This window comes from Drosophila elegans, unplaced genomic scaffold (assembly GCF_018152505.1).
Source record: "Drosophila elegans isolate 14027-0461.03 unplaced genomic scaffold, ASM1815250v1 contig_814, whole genome shotgun sequence".
NCBI classification, from domain to species: Eukaryota; Metazoa; Arthropoda; class Insecta; order Diptera; family Drosophilidae; genus Drosophila; species Drosophila elegans.
In genome coordinates, this window is record NW_024546167.1 from 594586 (window position 1) to 618929 (window position 24344).

The following is a 24344-nucleotide window of genomic DNA, read 5'->3' on the forward strand; positions in this document are numbered from 1 at the left end:
AGTATAAGTATCTATACAAAAAATAAGAAAAAAAAAGGAAGGGGGAATGTAAACAAAATCCCTGCTTAATTTATTTTACTCATGCAACACTCTCCTTTCGACGAGCCGAAGATGCCACTGCAATTTATGGCCAAATGTCAAGAGTTGGTCCAGTTAAAGTACACTAATTAGTCAGTTAGTTGAACATGGCAGACACCTGAACATGTCAAGGCATTTGTCTGGCTGCCCCTAACCCCCTGAAACCCCCCGATTAGAGAGTCAAAGCGATTGCAGCCGACAGCCATTTAAGGAGCCCCTCGAGGTCAGTCTGAAGCACAAAACAAAACAAAACGTATCGATGACTAACCAATAGACTGGCCACAGGTGAGTTCGATCTATGATCTGCACTGCGATAAAAAAAATAACTAGTGTAATTTTTAATTAGCAGTCAGATGTTATTCCAGCAAAATGGAAAGAAATGCTTTCAAATTGTTATAATAATAATACTATCCTTTTAAATTGATCTCTTTAAATTCTTTTCAGATCCAAAAAGATGTCTGAAAATAGGTTATATCTTTAAATTCGTGGTCATATTTTTATTTCATCTCTAAACTCGTGGTCATATATCCATTTTACATTTGCAAGCCTTTGAGCTGAAAATACAATTTTTTTATTTACAAAAATCTAAAGCATAAAGCTTTGCTTTAATCTTATTTAACACACATTGAATTGAAACTTCTGAAAAATATGACATTTTTTTCTCTTTACACCAAATATTAATTTGTATATGTATAAAACGAACATTGAAAAGGTTATCTAAACAATATGTTTTATTTCTGAGTTCCCATGTTTTAAACTAAAGTTATTTAATTTTATTTTTTTACCATTTCAACATTTAGGGATCATAAAAATGTTGAAAATGGTAAGCAATAAAATTAAATAACTTCAATAATAATTTATATTGCTTAGAAAAAAAGTCTTAAAGCTCGAAATCAACTTTCTGCAAAATTCTTTAAAAAGGAAATACAGAATTGAATTATAATTTTCCCAACTTTGTTTTCAAGTTGCTTAATTTTAATTTTGTATTGCGTCCACATTTTCCAAACAGTTCTAAACACACTCTTAATAAAATTTCTAAAAAAAAAGGGTAAATAGTAACACTATATTACCAATGTTAAGTTTTGCAAGTGTAATCAACTGGCCGGTGATTTGAACGGGTCCACAGCTTCCTGCTGCTAACACAGACATCATCGGCCAAAAGCAACAAAGTTCAGTTCCAATAGAGCAGCAATTGAATGGGAAATTTATTGCCAGCGATCGATCGCTCGAATCGAATTGAATCGCGGATTCAGAACTGTATCGAATATCGTATTGTTTGATTTCGGTTTTTTTTTGTTGTTTTTTTTGTTTGTTCGCCTCCATTTGTTATTACAGGCAAAGGCCCAAAGTGCAGCGACACACACGCTTGTCCGCAATTATCGGCGTGCTAATGGAGCATTGTGAGCATGATCATAAATATTGATCGTCCACTTCCTTATGGCAGACTAAGCCATGACTCAGTCCAGTGAGGATCCCATTGTCTAAGATATCTGGGCTCCAAGGGCACCGTCTTTCAGTTATGGGCAGGAATTCGATTGAAAGTACTCCCACAGAAAAGGCTTCATGGTATAACTCTTTCTTAACAGTCGAAAACTACTTTTTTACTTAAACTAATTAATAAGATTTTTTACGCATACATTAAATTAACCAGAGAATTAATTTTTAAAATTTCCAACAAACCCAACAACGTTTTATTAGATTTTCTTTTGTTTTTTTAAGTTAATAATTAAACTGTTTTTATTAGCTCACAGTTGTTTTGGGTATCCCTAATGAAATAATTGGTATATATCACTAACTTATGAAATTGACCTTCACTTGATTCAAGGGATCCAGGTAATCCGGATGCTGGGAAACATAAAATTGTTAATATGTTAATAGCTTTACCAGTTTCAACCCACCGTTAAGATACTCGGCCTGATCTTAGTTCCCTTCACATTGATCACGATGCTCCGATTTATTCCCTTGGAACAGCATCGTATCGCGTTGATCACAAAGTCCTCGGTTATCTCGTCGCAACCGTTTAAGTCAAAAGTATTCAACTGAGAATACTTGCGTAACATCCTCATCAATCCAAAGTCCAACACTCGGCCGCAGCAAGTCAATCCCAAACGCTCCAGTTGATTGAGATCGTTGAAGAACTTGAAGTGGTCGTCCTCCAGGACATCGTTGTTGCTAAAACGCAGATCCTTGAGGCTACACAAGCGACCCAAACATCGGGCATGCTCATTGGTGATCTGAAACTGTCCGGATAAGTGCAGATGGGTCAGCTTGTTGCCCTTGTTCTCTGCCAGAACATTAAGAAATCCGATGTTCAGCTCATTGGAGGTCATCCAGGTTCTAAGGGTGCATTTCTGCAGATTTGGCAGCTGAGCAATAACTTCGAAATTTGTGTCACAGCCGGAGAAGAATAGCTCCACCAGTTCCGTACAACTATCAGCTATCTTCTGGTACAGGCTCTGATTCATCACCTCAAAACAGCAATCATCCAGATCCAAAGATTTCAAAGTTTTCAGAGGTATTCCGAAGTCCATCGAGTTCCACAATAGGCAATCTCGGAGAACCAAGGTTTTGAGATTGGGAAAACCGCAGAGATTTTTGCCTTTTGAATAAATTTAATTGTGACAAATATAAATTACAAAAAATTAAGAAAAAATCCCTGCTAAAATAAGCCCTTAAAAATATACTCAATAAAATTTAAATATTTCGATTTCAGATTTTCATGGCACTTTTTGGCTTTTTGGGTTAACAACAAAAAAAATACATTTTAGCCGGTTTTGAGAATTTTGAAGTTTTACGGAAGTTACACATGTAAACTTTGGTCACTTTTTCTGTTCTGGACCAGCCACAGATTTCTCTTTTTTTAATATTTGAAAATTTCATTTAAATTTAAATTATATTTGACGTAAATAAAATGAATTGAAACCAAAGAGGAACTATTTTAATTCAAATATTTTGTACATTAACAAAAATATGTCAACATTAAATCATTAAAATGAATATGCATTGTAATTAATATTATGATTTTATATTTAACTTAAATATTTTATATAAAATTTTGAATTCAATAGTCAGATATTAATTTTTACTATTAAATTTTTTTAACATTGCACCATTAAAGTATATTCCCAAACTTTGATATGTTTCTCATCTTCAAATATAAATATATTGCTTAAATTAAGCGCAAAATAAAAGGAACTCTTAAGACTTATTTTAAAACAAACTTAAACTTACCCGAATAGCACCCATTGACCAGCTCAAAAGACTCCAGATCCTGGTTGGACTGCAGGTTAAAGCTCAGTACATCCTCTGCATCCAAGCATTCAATAGTGACCCGTTTCAGATGCGTCATCTTGGACATGATGGTGCTATAGTGGAACTCATCGGTGGCATTAATGTAATTGATCTCCTCCAGATTTGGGCAGTATTCCGATATGAACTCCACCAGCAGAGATTCCTTTTGAAAAAAGGAGCAGTCGACGAGAAGTTCCTTTATAAAAGGTCCAGCCACCTTAAAGAACCTGATCATTTCCGGCAGTGGCATCATCTCCAGCCTATAAGCTTCCAGAGAGTTTCGTCTTGTCCTGGCCCAGCCCTCGAAGGCCAATCGAAATTTGGGCGCCACACAGGCCAGCAGGACTTTATCCGGCAGTAGGGGCAGGAAATCGAAAACCAGTCGGATGATATCCTCGGGCAGATCCAGCAGACTCGTCCTGCATGGCTGTGAAGCCGGAGGATCAGTTGTACGGACCGGAACTGGAGCACGGGCACGAATGGGAGCAGGGGATTTTATAAATCTCGATTGGACTCTTGGTTTCGGCATCTTTTTGGCGTATTTTGTTGGCAACGGAAATTTTGTTTAATACATTTTTGACATTTGCCTGGGTGGTGTGATCGAAAAATATGTTTTCTTTAAGTTCAGGGGAATTATATACCATTTTTTTTTTATATTTGTAATTTTTTTTAGAATAGACTGAATTTATAAATATAATTCTAGTAATTATGTTGGCATTTTAAATGCTGCAATTATGTATTGGCAATGGAAAGTTTATTTGATAAACTAGACTATTTTCGGAATACATTTTTTTGAACTCTATTAAACTTAAATAGAATGCATTAAAAGAATTACAAATTTCATATCTAATTCTTTTATAAATTAATTTAAATATTGAATGCATTTTTATATTTAACTCAGTTTGAAAATAAAAATGTTTTATTCAATAGCCAGGTTTTTATTTCTACTGTTCTTGTTTATTCCATTAATTGTATTATTCCGGCAACGCAAATTTTGATTAAAAATATAAATAAAATAATATAAATAAATACAAATAAAAATATTTGTTCCCCAAATTCATGGGAGTTACTTCGCATTTTCTATAATATTTTGGATTTCCTGAGTAATCTGAATTTATTGTTAAAATTCTCCAAATTACAGGGAATTCATAATAGTATAAACTTATCATATATTTTTGCAAAAGATTTCCTTGAGTTTAACACATCCCTGACCTCCATGGGAACTGAATATAGTGATTCCCATGGGTCCAGGCACTTCCTACGATTGACAGTGACCGCTAGCAGTTTGCGGCCGACAGCTGCGGGCAATTTCGCAAATTCCTCCATTATTCACCGTATAAACAAGTTTTCTTTTTGTTTGACAACAATTAATTGCATAATTGCCTGAATAAATGCATAAATCAATTGCTGTGATTGAGAAGTCGCCAAATGCTATGTGTATGCTATACATACTTATTTATTTATTTATTTTACCGGATATGTTTGAAGAATAAAGTTTTGGTTTTTTTTACCTCTCGTAATTGGCATTGTTTACTGTTGAAGTAAACAACTTTGGCATAATCGTATTGCCCTACAATTATTGAAAAGGAAAACATTATTATAAAATTAAAACCGGGAAATTGTTTAGCAGTAAATATAATTCTGCACTTATTTCAATAAATGTTGAGTTACGGAATCAATTTGCTTATATAAGCTCGTTTAAACATTGTCTTCTTTATTTCAACATATTTTATAAACATTATTTATACACATTCAATGGCAATTGCTAACATTGTGCTTGATTGCGCTTTTTTAAAATTTCTTAATTTTCTATAATATTTTAAGTTTAATATAAAGTTCTTTTTTCTTCTATGTTCTATGGGATTGTTCTATAATTTTAATAACAACTTATTAACGTTAACTGGAGGCTAATGCTAAAACAAAAAGGATTTTAACTGCCTTTGCATTTGACAAGATGATCTCTTAGGTACATATAAATGTTCTGTTAAATCTCTAAATCCAGTGTGTCAATTGCATGGTGCCATCGTGTGTCCTTTGGGTATCCATAACGCTCATCTGGCGCACCAAACGCTTCATCGAAGGCCTGTGAACCGGTCGAACACTTCCACTGGCCGTCGTATCCAGTGGTGTACGCTCATCAATCCGCGGCGTCGGCTCCCGGACCCTTCTACTATCTCTCAGCTCCAGCTCCATCTCAGATTCATTGTTGGAGGATCCGGCCAGAACATCCAGGTTTTCGTACGATGCTGGTTGTGACAAGACATCCCTGGAGAGTTTTAAGTAAACATTTTAGAATGTTCCATCTTTTACAACAAGTTTACTATATAAACTCACGGTTTTGGAGCGCATCTGCAGCAATCTTTGAACTGCCAGTTCTTGCCAAACTCCTCGCCCTCCTCGATGGTCTGCGGCAGACGATGATGCAGTGTCTCCGGCAATCGCAGTCCCGTCATCCCGCCTAGCATTGAAACAAAGCCCATGATGACCAAGGGTAGCTTCAGATTGTCCTTTCCCAAGTAGGTGACAAAGGGAATGACAATGAGACCCAATCCTCCGATATAGCTGGATGCACCAATGCCGATGCCCCGAACTTGTGTGGGATACAGCTCGCCGGCAAAGGGATAAATGATGAGGAAGGAGGCGGATAGCAGGGCCTTGGATATCAGATATAGCACTAGGGTCTCATCCACGGCATCATCGGGCAGCATTACAGTGATCACACAAGCCACGCCACTGGAAAAGCAAATTAAAGTTTAATATTTCATTACGACATACAATATAGATTTTTGTTTTACCCCAATATCATGGATAAACTGAGGGGCCATCGTCTGCCCCAGGTGTCCATGAAGTACCAGCAACACAAGTAGCTTGGCAACTCCACAGCGGCCGATAAGAAGAAGCTCACATACTGATTGGTACCGAGTGAAGGCCCATAGTAGCTGAGTCCTAGATAAACCGTCTCATTGGCAAACCAACTCAATGTGATCAGTATAGTTTTCAAACGCATATTGGGAGTGCGACACAGATCCATAAGCCCCACATTGGCCACCTTTTTCTTCTGCTTCTTGAGCTTATCCCGCCGGATTTGAGCCTCCAATTTGAGATGCACCGCCTCCGGAAATTGTCTGCCATTCACCATGGCCATGCGTTCCAGAATCTTGAGGGCCTCCTCCAAACGACCGCGCATCAAAAGCCATCGCGGTGACTCCGGCATAACGAACATGTACAGAAAGTAGGCATAAAAGGGCAGCGAGGTGATGTAGGACAGGCGAACCCAATCCCTTTCCAAATAAGTAACCGCCGACAGAAGCATGATGCCCGAAGTGTAGAAGGTGCAGGTCATCACTGTCACAAAGGATCGATAGTTTTCGCCAACCAATTCCAAAGCTGCAAAATGGAGTATAAGATGCACACAGCTGCGGTTAAAATAATAATAGTTATTGGCTTATAAAAAAGAAAAATGTAAATAGTTAAGAAGCAACTTCTGAACTACTTTTTTATATATTCGAGAAATTAGTAGTAAAAACTTAATGGAAAAAAATGCATTTAAAATAGTGAAATACTTATAAATATTTATAAAAAAAAATAGGAAACATTTTAAAACTACAAATTTTTAATTTACCTTAAATAATTTTTGTTAAACTTATTATTTTAAAATAATAATAAAAGCCAAGCCATTAACAACTGTTTCATTCATTTCCAACGTCCATTTAAACCAGGATTTTTAGTGATTTTCTAAAATTTTTTTACAACTACTTACTATTGAATATTCAAGTATTTTTTTTTAATTTTTTAATTAAAAACAAGCTAAGTTATTAACAACTGTTTCATTCATTTGCAATATCCATTTAAAACAAGTTTTTTTGTGATTTTCTTAAATTTTGTTACAACCATTCACTATTAAATATTCAAAAGTAAAGTTCCTTTTCATTTTACTTAAAAACTTACACATCAAAGTTTTTTTTTTGTATTATATTTCGCATGTTGGTTTATATTATGATAAAAGAAAAGAAAAATTGTCTTTTGTTTTAAAGGTAATAGAATTAAGCCTATTGTCAGATATTTCAAAGGTTTTAGCATTAAGCTCCTAGTTGAACTACCGCAACTGTATTAAAAACTCCAGATACTCACATATAATAAAGGGTATCTGATAGACAGCCGGAATGGTTAAACCCACGATGACACGACTTCCTGCCCAAGTCCAGAAATCCCTGCTCAGCGAAGTCATCAAGCTGCCCGCCAACAAAGTGGCCAGGCAAATAAAATAGGAGAGTCTTCGTCCAGCTCGATCATTGAGGAGTCCGAATAGATAAACACCCACAGGACCGCCAGTGTTCAAAGCAGCCAATCCAATTGTGGGATATATATCCTGATCGCACACTAAATCGAACTGAAAGTTGAGGGTTTAGTGGGTTAGCGGGTAAGCCAATCTGAAACTCCTGACTGAGAAAAATACATTATGCTTGGGAAATGATGCAAGCGTCTCCTAGATGAGGAATCATGTGATATGAAGGTTCGAAGGTGTCAATGTTCTGAGACTGCGCACATCGATCACAATGGACGACCAGACGATGCTCGTATTGTACTCCCATCCCTGACTGCACTTGACCAATGGCCAACTGCTGTTTGCCTCCATGGTGGTCATCAAGTCATCCTCCTTTCCGGATTCAAGTAGTTGCGTCCAATTGACTCCGTACGTATAGCATTTGCTGTAGACCAGTTCATCGTTTTCCTTCAACGAAATGGTTAATTGTTTCTTTAAATCCAGACATTTAAATCAATAAGACATTTGTTTATGTACCCTTAACCACCCCCCTTTTATAGCTCATCGAACCAACCACGTATCGACATTCCACCTCCGTGAACGCACAATCAATGGGCCGACTTGATTGCCTGACCCGCAGCACTCATATGGCTGCAATTACTCACCACTTCCAGGGGGATGGACAGCGATTTTCGCTGCTCCAGCGGCAGATCGAGCAGCTCCGGGATGCGACACCAATAGTCATCCGGAGTATCAGCCATAAACAATTGATTAAAGGCACAAAATCCACACGGAATACACGCTGGCAGGCAAATGCCGAAGACCAAGAGCTTTTGGTATCTACCAAACTCACCGATGGTGGGCAGCAGGTCATCCAAATCGAAGGCCTCCTAAAAAAAAAAACCGAACAAACTATCTTAAGAAGATCAAAAACTCTATCGCACAGATACGCACATCCACCGAGGGCTGAGTTTCGGGCTTGTGGCGTTGTCGCAGCTCCGAAAGTTCATCGTATTCGTCCCCATCGCTGTCCACAATATCTGACATGGATGCGCCGCTCGACAAAACGCTGAGCTGGAAATGTTTATTCGCACTGCCCGCTGGTTTCGCCAGCTCTCACAGAAGCCATAGGAAATATATCCGAGAACTGTCAACTATCTAGGGTTGAAGGAAAGAGCTAGTTCTGATGCCAGAGTGAAAAGAAGCTCCGGATGGCGCCTTGTTATAATTTATAGTTTTGTTTATTCTTTAGTCGCAAGTTAGATTTAAATAGTTTAAACTAAAGTATTTAAAATATTACACGTGAATTCAATCCTGCTCGAATTACGGCTAAGACGAGCCACTAATTACAGTTGTTAGGCTTTGATATTACAAGTAGAGAACGGGTTTTTAAAGTACTTCGTTTTGCGGCTCAGTACTTTTTAATGGGATTTTTTGTTTCATTTTTGTTTTCTTTTTTTGGAATCATTGCTAGAGCTGAGAAATGGACATTGCTAAACTTTACGCCTAAAGATTAACAGAACGGTGAACTATACAAAAGATGCTTCAAGTCACTTTCACTCCAACTCGTCGGCTGCTGCTGCTTACTGCTTAAAGATTATTGCGCGTTATCGTTACTCCACGGTTGCTTGCCTGATACAAATATATGTTATTGTACACATATCAATCGTAATTATAATAAACAGAAAACTGTCTGTGCCGTGGCGCACAGCGCAGAAATCACACACACACATTAGGCTTAAGTGTAAATTTGTGGCTACACATACAAAAATACATTCGCACGAGCTCCTTCTTCTTGAATTTTGGTTTGCTTAATCGACCTTGACCACGCTGTAAATTTTGCGTATGAACCAGAAGCACGCGAAGAATCCAATGGTGCCGGTCAGCAAGAAAAACAGGAATACCATGATGGCCGTGTAGCCGAAATACAGGAACGTCGATGCACTGTCCTTGATCGAGAGCTTTGTCACAAAGTAATGGCAGCAGTAGATGAACAGATAGACAGCAGTGAAACCGGACGTTAAGAAGGAGCGCCACCACCAGTGATAGTCCTCTGCACACAAGTGGAAGTAGCACAGCAGAATGGTTGTCTCCGAGCACGTGATGACCAGTATGACAAAGACCAGGAACAGAAAGCCGAACATGTAGTACATTTGGCTGGACCACAGCGAGCTCAGGATGAAGAACAGCTGGATGAAAATGCATCCGAAGGGCAAAACGCCGCCCATAACGATGCCGGGAATAGGTTGTGTGTAGATCGATTGGTCGGGAATCTGCCGGGGAATCTGATTGGTACGCACCGGGTGCTCCAGGGCCTGAAATTCAACAGCATAATGTCAAAAACCGGAAAGATACATAAACGTAATATATACTCACGCGCTTGCGGAACCCAAAGTAAGCCCCAACAAAGGTTAGTGGCACTGAGACACCGAACCACAGGGCGAGTAGGGCAATCAATGTGCTAAATGGCACAGCTCCCGAGCTACTCTCGCCCCAGAGCACCAGGTTCATCACAAAGAACAGCGAAAAGACCACACTAAAAACAGGTAAAATTTACATATACAAATAGGACTTAATAAGAGCTTTATAATAAATATTTAAGAAAGTCTCTTACCCAGGGCAAACGATCGAGGTGAGGATAACATTGCTCTTCCACTTCAGGCCACCGAAACTCTTGTAAATACGGGCGGAGACATAACCAGCCGGTGTGCCCAATGAAACGAACAAGACCATGGAGCAAGTCATCAAGGCACCTCGATTGGCTGGCGATAGGAAACCCAGACAGGCAAAGGCCAGGGTGATCATGCACATAACCAGAACCTGGGCACCAGAGCCCAGGAAAACCGACAACAGCATGCCCTTGCGCGGCGGTCTGAACACATCGCCATGGACCAGCTTCCAGCCAAACTCCTCCTGGGCATCCTCACCGCTATCCATTTGATTATAGCGGGCAATATCCTTGTGCAGGGTGCGCAGCATAATCATGGCCACCATGCCACTCAAGAAGAGAACAATCACCAAAGAGTTGAGAATGGAGAACCATTGGATATTCGTGTGCGGCATGGATTCCAGAATGTAATCCCAACGCGATGACCACTTGATGGCATCGTTCTTGATAAACTTCACACTATAGGTGTACACAATGTTAAGCTGCTCTCCGGCCTTCAGCGAATTCTCACTGATGGCCAGCGGTTCACTGCTCAGGCAATTGGGATTTTCGGGATCCAAGTGCTTTATCGATTTGGGAGTAACCTTCACGGAAATGATGCGTCCACTGTTGCCGAATTGAATACCCCAGTCTTCCGCCTGCCCGCTGTGATACGTTATCTCCAGATCCACATGATTGAAGGGGTAATAGTGCAAGGGCTGGTTGTACATGGGATTGATGGGACATCCGTCTCCATCGGGGCGAACGAGACAACCCATGGGGAATCCAGTACCGCAGTACTGCTTGCCATTCTCCAGCGGATAGCACCAGGTCACCGGCATGTTGTCCACGATCCAGTGGTGCTGGTAATTTAAGCTGATGCCCTTCTTCAGGACCATCATACGACGGTTGCTAATCGGATCGTCGCCCTTGTAGTTTTTGGTACAGGCCTAAAGCAAGACGTAAACATTTTCGATCAAATTAAGATCTAAAGTCTGAAACTAATCAATTAAAATTCATATACTTACCTTTGCACATTGCTGATTCTCCAGGAACTGAATTTTGTAGGGTCCCGGACGAATTCTCTCGCCGAACACCACTTGTCCCAGATTCTCAACCGGAGAATTTGCCTCCTCTCCCAAACAAAAGTCGAAGTGATGGTACTCATAGGGTATTTCTGATTCCTCGGTGTTCAACCGGTTTACGTACAAGAAGATTTCCGACTAAAACAGATAATCAATAAGTATCAATTATTGCTTAATAATGGTTCTCCTTTAATCTTATCTGGAATTTGATTATTCTTGCAAGTTTCACCGAAATAGTGTTATTATTATTATTATAAGAAATCATGTAATGGTAGCAGAACTTTAACCATATAGTATTAATATTTAAAGGTAAGGTTCCATAAAATTAATCTTATCTGGGAGCTTTTTTTGGTGTTTAAAATTTAATTATGAGGGAAACACCAGTTTTTTTTGCATTGAGTAACAGCTAGTTAAAGCCTTATCTACTTCCTTGATAAAAGTTTAATTAAAAAAATAAATAAAGTAGATTTCAATTTATTTTTCACGATATAATATTGATCAACACAGTATTAGATTTAAATCGGTTTGTAAATCTTTTTTTAGAATTTTTAGCAATTTGTGATATTTAGGTGTATTCCATAACAATTAATCTGCTTTGCAGCTTTAAAAATATATTCGTATTTCAAAAGAAACAAAATAACTAATAATAATTAACTATTTTTAATAAGTTTAGTTTAATTTAATTCATGTCATAGAAATGTAAACATTATCGAAATTAATGCTTTCAGCAAACCAGATGTCGGGGTTTTAACCTATGCATGTAATTCGGAAAATTCGGGATGTCTGCAAAAACAAAATATGAAGAAGCTTTTATAACCAGTCTGCAATAATCAAAGCTTAAAAAAAGTCCAAGTAGCAATAGCTATCGGGTCGATTTTTAGTTGTTACAGATTTCGGTGAATCCCCTGATTGAAACTGCTCAATTACAGCTTTAATGGTGACTACAAAAAGCATTATCAATTTTCAGTTTGAAATATCTTTAAAATGTGTCCTTAAATACATAACATAAACGGTTTTCACACACTCATATTATCGTTATCATTAACAATGTTGCTTTAAAAGTCTGCAATATCATTCTTAATGGATTACTTTCTCTGGATGGGATCTAGTGTTAAAGTGGTAAAGACCTGACCAAAAGCTCGTAATTTTAACCTGCATTCGAGTGCCAGCTGAACCAACATTAGAACTCCAATTTTTGCTTTTGGCAGCGTGTTTAGCCAGCGTCGTCAACGTCACCAGAAGTTGAGATATGGACCGCTCCTCATAGGGCACATACATATATCGCTAGTAAGTGACCTTATCAGCGCTTCCGCTCCTGACCGCTGCTCCAATAATATACCACTATTATACATCACTATTTGTAGCATTGCTAATTGTTGCGGGCAAACACACCCACTAACTTATAAGTATCATGCATACATGTACATATATACATACCTTGCATGTGCTGGAGACATCGGTTTTCTTGCAGAAATTAACCGGCGCCAATCCGGGCAGATAGAAGGCCTGTGTCGGGTTGACCAGGTGCAGCAGGACAATGCCCAGGAGCGGCACAAGTCCGGAAAGCAGGATCATCTCGAAATTGCGGCCAACAAACGCCAGGAGTCGTAGATTGGGCAAATCGCCGTGGCCCTCTTTTTTTGTTTAGGGTTGTGTCTACAACGTGGACGTGTCAGCAACGCACTTCCACACTTTCCGGAATGGCAGGGCGAGCACAAACCGTATTTGCTGGTTATTTATCGGAATATTCGGAGTTTCTCGAGTGTTTTTACTACGTTTCCTCTTTTTTTTGCCGAACGTCAGCACTGCCTGTGACAGCGTTGCCACCTAGTCCAGCAAAGGGGACTGCCAACCGACTTAAGGAAGGATGGCAGCACCAAGCCAGGGCTAAGTAGCGCGGAATTCTAAATAAATTTCAATAAATATTATTTGGTATTCCCTAGAAAAAAAAGTTTTAACATAATTTGACTATTAATACAAATAAAAATTCGAATTAATTTAATTATTTTAGATTCCACACTATTAACAAACAGAAAAAACATTAATTCTAAAAGTATTAAAATAGAAACAACAAAAAATGTTGAGCCTCGAGCTTTATGACAATAATTAATAATTAAAAAAATTTCATTTGTTCATTAGTTGGTTTCAAATTTTTTGTCACAAAATTTGATATCATATATTTTGTACTTTGTATTTGTGCGATCGTCACGACATTTTTACCTCGTAAATGCCCTCTTTTCACATATTCGCAGTTTGGGCAAATCGGCGTGACCTTTTATTGTTTGGGTTGTGACTAGTATTAACTGATATTGTTTGCTGATTATTATTTTTTATTTGCTTTCACGGCTTTTTAGCGAAACTTTTGGACTCAAGCGAGATCGCAAAATGACCAGACACCGCAGTGATTGACCGAAATTCAAAATGTTTAACCAAAAGTGGGGTCTGCAAATCGGCTTGAGGAAAGTTGGCAGCTCGCAACCATGACTAAATGGCGCAAAAAATTATTGAAAACGATTATAAATCAATATAATTTTTAATCTATATCATCAGGTAAACGAATCGTGTATTAACCGATTTCCAAGAAAAAAAAGTTTTTGCTAGTCTCGACTATTTGTGCTAAGTAATCAAATTCTTAAATTAATTTAAACTCAATTAAAACGAATCACTTATGTATATGATTTATGGAAAAACTAAAAATTACACAATTGCAAATATTTTTATAACTCTATGCGATGTTAAATTTCTCGATTGTTCCTCGATATTCCCCCGAGTTTTATGTCAAAATAAACAATGTTCAGTTGTCGTTTTGTTGGTTAATTTGTTACAAATTTCTTCGATATAAAACAAGAATTCAAAACTCAACCGTTTGTTCTTCAGGGAAGCGAAAGCATTTTTGTAATTAGTTGGTATGTTTTAGTATATTGCGGTAAAAAAGACCAAAAACATCGTATTAATCAAAAGAGTTATCGGTATTTTAACAGCTCTAGCTCGCAGTCAACTCGCAGCCACCACAAGAAATATAAAATATATTGCCCTTCTCCGACAAAGCGAACAAAAATTGTGTGAGCTTTTGAGCAAGCCTATAATAAATATAACTAATCAAATCACCGTTAGGCATCCCTTGATTTATTCAACGTTCCAGAGGAGACAACAACAAAACGTGAGTAGAATGTGGAGTTTTCATTAGAGTGCGTGTGTGTGTGTAAATGTGTGTGCGAAAAAATCAATTCTTGTGACGTTCAAGGTGTTGCAACCTGTCAAAAAAGAAATGTTATAATTCTTGTAATGTATTGTACTAACTTTAATTTGGTTTTCTTAACCCCCCATACAGCCAATAGACTAGTATTGCCTAGTAATTACGCAAAAATTCCATCACCCACACAGACGCACGACCGACCTGCAGAAAGAAACGGAAAGTGAAGTAAAATACATACATATATAGAAAAGAAAAAGAGCGCAAAAATGACTTCCGATATCGCCATGCAATTGATTGCCATTTTGGAGAAGACGGTGTCGCCAGGTGAGTTGCATATTTATATATATATATATTTAGAGTTTTTATGAAGGTACTCCCCCCGGTCTACGAAATTTTCTTTTCTTCGATTGGCGGGAGGGACGCGCGTTGTATGTTGCGCAGGGTTGCAATATAGGCGCTTCTAGCATATGTTTGGTTGCTAGGGGGCTTCGCACACATGTGCATTCGTACATATTCCGCCTATGTATATGTATTTGCGCATATAAATGCGCTCCTACAATTAAGGATTTATAAACCCATTCCACGAACGACATAACCTCACAAACAATATAGGGATCCATGAGGCGTCACTTCGGAGTAATAATCTTATGTTTGGCGACCAGCTCTTCCGGTTGCCGATAAAATATGACTAAAAGCAAGACCGGCAAATATTTCTCTAATCTGCACACATATTCTATATTATAATGTAAATGGATTTTATAACTTTCTTATGTATAATGATTCGCTTAACATTCCCAAAAACTCCTGTTCCTATGGACAATCATAAGTTGCTATCACTTGGTAATCCTTCTCAAAAATTCCTATTGATCAAAAAACGTACATTAAAGATATCTTACATCTTTCTATAACTTCCAAAATTAGCATTAAATTCGTAATGAGGAGTCCAATAGTGTATAAACTCATGTAAAAGTCGTCCAATTCTTTCTCTACTTATTGATGAGAGTTTCTTTTTTGCAAACGTATAAAATATCCCCCATAAAAAGTTAAAAATTCGAATTCTATTAATAAACTTTAATACACAATTCCAGACAAAAATGAATTGCTATCGGCGAAGAACTTTTTGGAGCAGGCGGCGGCCAGCAATCTGCCCGAGTTCCTCAAGGCGCTGTCCGAGATCCTGGTGAACACGACAAACAGCGCAGTGGCCCGCATGGCAGCCGGTCTCCAGCTGAAGAATCACCTGACCAGCAAAGATGAGAAGATCAGCCAACAGTACCAGGAGCGCTGGCATCAGTTTCCCAGCGAAATTCGCGAACTGATCAAGAATAACGTAAGTTACATAGTCAAATATTGAGTTGTATTCCAACTCTGAGGACTAACAATTACGAAACACTTGATTTTGGCACTGAATAACTACGATATCCTTGCAGATCCTGGCCGCTTTGGGTACCGAGAACACGCGTCCCTCCTGCGCCGCCCAGTGCGTGGCCTATGTAGCCGTGATCGAGCTGCCGATGAACCGCTGGGCCATGCTCATCACGACACTGGTCAACAAGGTGGTCAGCGAGGTGTCCAGCGAGATGCATCGTGAGGCGGCACTGGAGGCAATTGGCTACATTTGCCAGGACATTCGCTTCGGGGTGCTGGAGAACCAGTCCAACGATGTTCTCACTGCCATCATTCATGGCATGAGAAAGTTGGAGCCGAGCAATCATGTCCGTTTGGCGGCCACCACGGCCCTGCACAATTCGCTAGAGTTCACCAAGTCGAACTTTGAGAAGGACATGGAGCGCAACTTCATCATGGAGGTGGTGTGCGAGGCTACTCAGTGCCAGGATTCGCAAATCTGTGTGGCTGCTCTGCAGTGTCTGGTGAAGGTTATGACCCTTTACTACCAGTTCATGGAACCCTACATGGCGCAGGCCCTATTTCCGATCACTTTGGCGGCCATGAAGTCTGAAAACGATGCGGTGGCCCTGCAGGGCATTGAGTTCTGGTCGAACGTCTGCGACGAAGAGATCGACCTGGCCATTGAGAGTCAGGAGGCCACGGATCAGGGCCGAGCTCCGCAGAGGGTATCCAAGCATTATGCTCGTGGTGCGCTGCAATTCCTTACGCCCGTGCTCGTCGAGAAGCTGACCAAACAGGATGAGTGCGATGACGAGGACACCTGGAGCCCGGCGAAGGCCTCCTCCGTTTGCCTCATGGTGCTGGCCACCTGCTGCGAGGATGAGATCGTGCCGCATGTGCTGCCCTTCATCAAGGAGAACATCGAGTCCCCCAACTGGCGCTACCGTGACGCGGCAGTGATGACATTCGGCTCGGTGCTAAATGGATTGGAGACCAACACGCTGAAGCCGCTCGTGGAGCAGGCCATGCCCACGCTCATTCGACTGATGTATGACTCCAGCGTGATTGTGCGCGACACCACGGCTTGGACCTTCGGACGCATCTGCGATGTAAGTGGGGGATTGTTTATTCTATTGCTTAGTTTAACTAAAAGTTTACATATTGTTTTCTTCTTTAGATCATTCCTGAAGCGGCCATCAACAAGACATATCTCCAGACTCTGCTTGAGTGCTTCGTAAAGAGTTTAAAGTCGGAGCCCCGTGTGGCGGCCAACGTATGCTGGGCCTTCATTGGTCTATCGGATGCCGCCTATGAGGCAGCGGTCACCACCGAGGGCGAGACACCGGAGACCTACGCCCTGTCGCCGTACTTTGAGTACATCATTACGCAGCTGCTGGAGACCACGGATCGTTCAGATGGAGCTCAGGCCAATTTGAGGGGAGCTGCCTATGAAGCACTCATGGATATGATCAAGAACTCGCCTCTAGATTGCTATTTGGTGGTGCAGCGCACCACATTGGTGATACTGGAGCGTTTGAATCAGGTTATGCAGATGGAAACGCAAATCAACAACCACAGCGATCGGCATCAGTTCAACGACTTGCAATCGCTTCTCTGCGCCACTCTGCAAAGTGTTTTGCGAAAGGTCCACGAGCAGGATGCCCCGCAAATTTCCGATGCTATCATGACCGCCCTGCTGACCATGTTCAATTCGAGCGCCGGGAAATCTGGTGGTGTGCAGGAGGATGCCTTCCTTGCTGTTTCCACACTGGTGGAACTTTTGGGTGTACAGTTTGCCAAGTACATGCCCGCCTTCAAGGACTTCCTAGTCATGGGCCTGAAGAATCACCAGGAGTACCAGGTCTGCTGTGCTTCGGTCGGCCTCACGGGGGACATATTCCGCGCCCTTAAGGAGCTCATGGTGCCCTACTCCGATGAGATAATGTCGGTGTTGATGAACAACCTGGCAGAGCCGACTCTGCATCGCAGCGTTAAGCCACAGATCCTGTCTGCCTTCGGGGACATAGCCTTGAGCATTGGTAGCCACTTCCTTAATTATCTGAGCGTGGTCCTAGATATGCTGCGTGCCGCATCCAACCTGCAGGTGGGTGATTTTTGATACCTTATTTAACCATGCATCATATAATCTTCATTGTTTTTTTTCTCAGACGGACGCAAATAATTTTGACATGAACGAGTACATCAATGAACTGCGTGAGAGCGTACTCGAAGCCTACACTGGCATCATTCAGGGCCTCAAGGGCGTGGATCAGACGGCTCATCCCGATGTGGTACACATGGAGCCACATTTAATGCACATTATTTCCTTTATCAAGCGCATCGCTCAGGAGGGCGACGTTTCCGACTCGATGATGGCCAGTGCCGCCGGCTTCATTGGCGATCTGTGCACCTCGTTTGGACCACGTCTGTACCCGCTGCTGGATGATTCGGTCATTTCCACCTTCCTTGCCGATGGCAAGCGCTCCAAGGGCCAGCGCACCAAAATGCTGTGCACTTGGGCCGTCAAGGAGATTAAGAAGATCAATAGCCAGGTTATCACGCAGTAGATCCCCAGCTAGAGGTTAATGTTTCCCTGCTTTCCACCAGACCCTCAAGATTGTATGTTATGCAGCCAAACTGGTGAGTACACTGAGTTCTTATTCTGCTTTTCATCAACGTATGAATGGTGAATTTGGTTGAGTCGATTTTTGGCGAAAGTATTTACTTATTTCGAACGAGTAAAAGTGTTTAAAAAGGCAATGCAAATAAGAATCATATAGATATCGCAAGAAAAATCGACCCATCCTACTAATGATTGCTTCTAGACAATTTTTTGATTTTGATTTTCATTAATTTCTCTATTTTTGCAGTCCAGTCCGAATTCTCTGATAAAAAGATTCTATCTGCTAAGTTTGTTTGTCCGATCTATTGTTGCTGTGCAACGTGTAAATGCTAAGACAAATTGTTTATAAAAACCCAATAGCTTTAAGTCCAAAACCGAACCTTTGTTTCGACCAACTATTTTAATTAAGGTCTGTTGATTATCGTGTGAGTTTATTTATCCTTTATCTATCCATTGTCCTCGCTCGGAAACGCAAACCCAAATTAAGGCGGCCCATTGACTAAAACATTGATAAATATCTATTCATGGAATTTATGACATTTTGTAAAAACTCCGGCTATAAGGGCAGCCTTGGTTTGGGATTGCTCTGGAAACCGGCGATTTAGTAGCCCGATTTTAAGCATTACCAAAAACGCTAAAGCTAGCTGTTATTAAAAATTATGTGAAATTAAAATTTAATTGTAAAAATCGGTAGAAAAAAATTGCTTTAAAAGTAGAACACATTAAATGCATTGCACCACTTTGGAAACATTAACTTGTAGCGGCTGTAAGACCCACACTTTAAGTTATAAGAACTAATGTATCTATCCTACAATCCTCACTAGCCCAACAAAAAAAACAAACAAAAATATATATAAAATAAGAATGAATGTCTTGAGTGTGAACCGAATGTGATGGAATGAAACATATGGCTGAGAGCGAGTATGTATATCTAAAAGTCAGCATGCCTGTTGTCCGTCACCTTACCTTACCTTACCTTACCCCTTTATGCCTATAGTTATGCTGTGATGATGAATGCTTGAGAGAAACTCTGGGAAAATGATATTACGTGACTGCGAGAAGAAACCCCACGAAAATGGATGAAGATTTCCTTTTTGTTTGGCGCGCGTGTGTATCATCGGCGTGTTGTGTGATATTATGAATTAAGCGCAAGAATTTGTCTAGTGAAACGAAACGAATGATTTTAGACGTAAGCAAAGCAGAAAATCAAAAAGATTTTAAACGGATTTGAATTTAAATTTACTACAAGCAAACGAAACGAATCTAAATGTAAAACAACACTTAAAGACGACTGAGAAACCAACCTAGCAACTAAAAAACGAATTACGAAATGACTTAGGGACGTACAAAGGCGTGGGCGTGGCTGTTTTGAAAACTAGCTCCAAAAATCCATTAAATCCATAAAACAACAGCGAAACGTTATCCAGAATAAAAACCAATACCAATTAAAGCAGTCACGCTCAAGCCCACAAAGGCATGAAATTATTTTATTTTTTGTGTATACAATTAAGTGTGCTCTCATTAATTCCAACCAATGACGCTTAATTTGGCTCTCACTTTATTTTATGTTTTTACTTGAAATAAAATGGGGTGAAAAGCAACGAGAAAAACAAACAAAACAGCAAAAACAACAACCAAGCAACTACCTGCAGCACATACAACACATGTATAATTAATATATATATATTAGGTAAACGCAACATACTAAAACTAATACGCAACGGACCAGGGTATACAACAAAAAATAAATAAATAATTCACAGGGGAGCTAGAAAAACAAATTATTGCTTTCAAATCGAGTGTCTTAAAAAATTGTATTTCGAAAATTCGATCAAAACTGTTTTCACAACACCTTTTGCAACCCTAGAAAAAGGGATTTCAAATATTAAAAAAAAAAATTCTGGCCCCCTAAAAACCATAATTTACATAGAGATGTAGGACGCGCTTAAAGACACAACATGACAGCTTAATAGGACAAAACAACGACACATACTTCATTTAGTTATTTTATCATATACGGAACCATACAAAAACCATACAAACATAACCAGAAACTACCTTACGAAAAAGACGCGACTGTGAACGATGAAAAGTAAATAGAGGATAAAAAGAAAGTCGAAACTAACCGTTTAAAATCTTTTCACAACATTCAAACTGCAAGTGAAAATCGGAATGAAGTGAACTATTGTGAACTACTTTAGATATAAGACCACATATAATACGAATACTGTTAAAAAAAATGTCAAAACTATAACCAAGAATTCGTTAAACTAAGCTTAAATCACGTTTTTGAACTTTTTTCAATGAATTCTCTAAATCAAGAAGTTGTCATTTCAAAAACAAAAAAAACTTTCATTGGTAGTATTTATCTCTTTTTTTCAATAAAGTATCGCACAGCCGTCCAAGAGAAAGAAGTTATATTAAATAAACAAAAATGACATATGATTTTATCAAATTTGAACATATCAAAAATTCGAATTTTGAAATGGCAACTTGCGCATACAAAGGAAACATGAAATTGCCAAAATTAATTAGATTAACATTAATATTAGCTATGAATGATCGGATGCGGATGATGAAGATGAATGACTCTGAATCTTTGGAAATCGAGAGCTGAGCCACGCCTAAAGGAACATGAACGTTTATGGCTGTGCTGTGCGAAATGTAAGTGATGTCTAGAATTTTTCAATTCACACTATCAATATAAGTTAGCTTATCTAGAAGAACCAAAATAATGCAACATAATAGTTGCTAATAATTACATTTTCCAACCTTCTTTTTCACAGGTGTGTTGATTGAGTATGAAGCTTGGTGCTGATTATTATGATGATGACACTTGTGCATTGTATGATGATGATGATGAGATGATGAATTATGTGATGATTGACAATGGTTGTTTATGAGAGTGACTGGATGATTGGAGAAGTATATCTAGAAGAAATCACCAACAAACTAATACAAGACAAGACACTCAAATCATTTAGCACAAATTTCTACCTTTTATACATACATTTCCAACTTTTATAAACAGTAGGAGTGCGTGAAACTGTGACTGAGCAAATTTGTATGTTACCATTCCAAAACAAACACACAAAAAAGCAAATATAAAATCATTCAAATTGAGGGACTATTGAGTTTGTTTCATCTAGCTTGTTAAGAAATGATTTCATGTCACTAGAGAGTAAGTGAGTAAAAAGTATGGTAAACGGTTGAAAAGCAAGCTTCAATAAAAAAAAATGCATGGTGGACCCACTTTTTGGACTCGCCACTGTGTAAACTAAAGGGTTTTCAACGGGCTTGCCTTTCAACCCTTGCCTTGTGTTCGAGTGGTCGTCGTCTGATATAAGATTAAACAAAAAAAAAATAAACTTAAACCGCAACTGTAACTTTGCCTGTGATTCGATCATCTGTATGAAGTGTGTGCTGTATGAGTCTTGTGTGGATATATATAAAATGTAAGAGAAAGCACCCCGCGCAGCAGAGAAATGATATTTTTTTGTAAAGGATTTAAAGGATTACAAAAAAAAAAAAAAAAAAAATGCACAACTGCAAGTGTGAACTACATACACATAAATTGAAAAGTAACATATGGTACTGATTTTATACTGAGAACTGAGACTTACTATATATACATACAACATACAACATACACCAACACAACCTACCACTTACTTAAGGACTTACAAGGATTACGATTACTTTACGCGGGACTTTACACTACACTACTACTAGAACAATACTACAACAAAAACACCAAAACGCAAACTAGTGAAATTTACATCTCCACACTACAAACAACTCATTACCAACACCCACGTACATATGTATGAACATTATAATCAATTATATTAAATATAAAAATAAAAAAAAAAACCAAATTGGTAACGCTGACGCGCGGTGCTTTAGCCGAATTAAATCTAGTATATGTGCTACTCGGTATGCTAGTTAATCCTAATTTAGTCAGTAAGTAGGAATGCGCGAGAGAACATTTGACCCACGATTGCGATAGGAGAGAATCAATTATGTTACGTTATATAGTATGCTGTATTATCCAATTACTAAAAACAAAAAAAAACAAAAAATCCCCCCCTCTGATTATCAAAGTGCGGCCTAATTGTTCCGAAACAAATTGTATGACTGATAGTTTGTACGCGAAATTTTAGCAAATGTAAAATGTGTATGTGTGCAAGAGCGAGAATAAAAGAATTTTTGAATGCAAGAGCAACAAAACGTAAATGTCTTTTATTTAGGGGTGTCTACTGTATTGCTTTTGATCTAGTCACAACTAAAGTTTGGCCTTTTCCGGAAGTGTAAGTACTCCCGTATCGAGTAAGTCTTTTAATTCATGGGGCTTAAGGTTCAGTTCTTCGATTAAACCCAGTTGCCTATCATCAGTTACCTTGGGCAACTTTCCAGGAGTTCTACTTAGAAGTGGAGCTGGACGTGGAGCAGGTGCATCCTGTATCACCTCAAATGATTCCCTCTCCCTGTTATGGTCGTGCTTATGAACCTCCCGGTAATCCAGCACCGGATAGACACAAGCATCTACATCCTCAAAGATCTGTGACCATTCCGTTTGGGTTTTGGATAGGAAGGCTTCTGTGAGAAGCTTCCGTCCTCGATCCTGATGCTCCTCACCGAATTGGCAGAGATCTTCGGGAAGATGCAAACGCTGTTTCAGAAGCTCAAAGAATTGCGGTTCCAGGGCGCCGACGGACATGTAGCGACCGTCTTTGGTTTCATAGGTATCATAGAAATATGATCCACCATCGATGAGGTTCTCGCCCCGCTCCCGTCCCCAAATTTCCAGATTCCGGGACATAAATAGCCAACTGGCCACATATGCGGCTCCCTCCACCATCGAGGCATCAACCACTTGACCCCGGCCGGAATTGTGGCGCTCCAGAAGGGCTAGACAAATGCCCAGGGTGCACATCACACTGCCGCCCGCGAAATCCGCCAGAAGATTAATGGGTGCAGTGGCCTTCTCATGGCGCCTGCCCAACATGGACAGCACACCCGATATGGCGGCGTAGTTGATATCATGACCCGCACGCGGTGCCAGTCTTCCGTTCTGGCCGAATCCCGTGAGACGGGCGTAAATCAGGCGAGGATTCGCCTTACATAGCTCAACAGGACCCAAATTAAGTTTCTCCATAACTCCCGGTCTAAAGGGCTCGATCAGCACATCGCATTCTTGGGCCAATCGTTGCACCAATTGCTGACCCTTCACATTCTTCAGATCCAGGCATAAAGTTCGTTTTCCCTGCTGCAGTACGTCCAATGAATTATCAAGAACCTGTTTAAATCGAATGTCTTTTACAATCAGTTTTTACCGACAAGTTGACCACTGCTTACCTTATCGATCCGGGTGACTGTGGCCCCAAAATCGGTCAGGATCTTGCCACATAATGGTCCCGGAGCTAAGCCCACGAATTCCAGCACTTTAATGCCTTTTAGCGGCATTTTCTAACGAGTTTATAGCTTAAACAATAAGAAAAGTAATTGCACTTTGAACGCCGTTGCATCAGGGCTGCCAACTTGTCACGAAACTCTGTTATCAAAACATTTTGACATGACAAATAGTGATTTAACGACTTAAGTGAATTAAGAAAGCAGAATCTGAAAAAAAAAAATAAATTTACATTTTGCTGTAAATTACCGAATTAACTATGAAATTATTTGGGGAAAAAGAGTTAAGAATATATTTAAAACAAATTTACTGAGAAATTTGGTTCAAATGAAACCTTTATTTTTGCAGTAACTAAATTCAATTGTGAGGATTCATAACAAAATATTTAGGCATTTTT

The 24344-nt window shown here is 39.4% G+C and overlaps 5 protein-coding genes across 7 annotated transcripts; 1 reads left to right on the forward strand and 4 right to left on the reverse strand.

Annotated features, from left to right (window-relative positions):
• Positions 1-1733: 1733 nt before the first annotated feature.
• LOC108141738 (SCF E3 ubiquitin ligase complex F-box protein pof2) lies at positions 1734-3959 on the reverse strand. Its single transcript, XM_017265231.2, has 3 exons — positions 3310-3959; positions 1977-2677; positions 1734-1923 (listed from the first exon to the last, which is right to left on the reverse strand). Exons 1-3 carry the CDS (start codon positions 3896-3898, stop codon positions 1870-1872), a joined length of 1344 nt encoding a protein of 447 aa, XP_017120720.1. The 5' UTR covers positions 3899-3959; the 3' UTR covers positions 1734-1869.
• A 1128-nt stretch (positions 3960-5087) lies between these two features.
• Positions 5088-8780, reverse strand: LOC108141951 (carcinine transporter). Its single transcript, XM_017265593.2, has 7 exons — positions 8588-8780; positions 8299-8523; positions 7916-8101; positions 7501-7759; positions 6165-6756; positions 5704-6102; positions 5088-5635 (listed from the first exon to the last, which is right to left on the reverse strand). Exons 1-7 carry the CDS (start codon positions 8678-8680, stop codon positions 5362-5364), a joined length of 2028 nt encoding a protein of 675 aa, XP_017121082.1. The 5' UTR covers positions 8681-8780; the 3' UTR covers positions 5088-5361.
• Positions 8781-8855: 75 nt separating this feature from the next.
• LOC108141952 (transmembrane 9 superfamily member 2) lies at positions 8856-13200 on the reverse strand. Its single transcript, XM_017265594.2, has 5 exons — positions 12803-13200; positions 11309-11503; positions 10248-11230; positions 10010-10169; positions 8856-9948 (listed from the first exon to the last, which is right to left on the reverse strand). The coding sequence occupies exons 1-5, from the start codon at positions 12938-12940 to the stop codon at positions 9445-9447; spliced, it is 1980 nt and encodes a 659-aa protein (XP_017121083.1). The 5' UTR covers positions 12941-13200; the 3' UTR covers positions 8856-9444.
• A 1054-nt stretch (positions 13201-14254) lies between these two features.
• Positions 14255-22764, forward strand: LOC108141857 (importin subunit beta). 3 transcript variants are annotated; one of them, XM_041710174.1, is made up of 10 exons: positions 14256-14271; positions 14347-14525; positions 14697-14885; positions 15650-15891; positions 15992-17020; positions 17089-18015; positions 18080-18551; positions 18782-19455; positions 19532-21198; positions 21321-22764. In XM_041710174.1, the coding sequence occupies exons 3-7, from the start codon at positions 14828-14830 to the stop codon at positions 18476-18478; spliced, it is 2655 nt and encodes an 884-aa protein (XP_041566108.1). In that variant the 5' UTR covers positions 14256-14271; positions 14347-14525; positions 14697-14827; the 3' UTR covers positions 18479-18551; positions 18782-19455; positions 19532-21198; positions 21321-22764. The 3 variants fall into 3 exon arrangements, with proteins under 3 accessions (XP_041566109.1, XP_041566108.1, XP_017120939.1); XM_041710175.1 differs by lacking the exon at positions 18782-19455 and having other exon boundaries at positions 14255-14271; positions 21087-21198; XM_017265450.2 differs by having other exon boundaries at positions 18782-21198.
• LOC108141859 (alpha-methylacyl-CoA racemase) lies at positions 22749-24083 on the reverse strand. The gene is made up of 2 exons (XM_017265451.2): positions 23893-24083; positions 22749-23833 (listed from the first exon to the last, which is right to left on the reverse strand). Exons 1-2 carry the CDS (start codon positions 23998-24000, stop codon positions 22820-22822), a joined length of 1122 nt encoding a protein of 373 aa, XP_017120940.1. The 5' UTR covers positions 24001-24083; the 3' UTR covers positions 22749-22819.
• Positions 24084-24344: the final 261 nt, after the last annotated feature.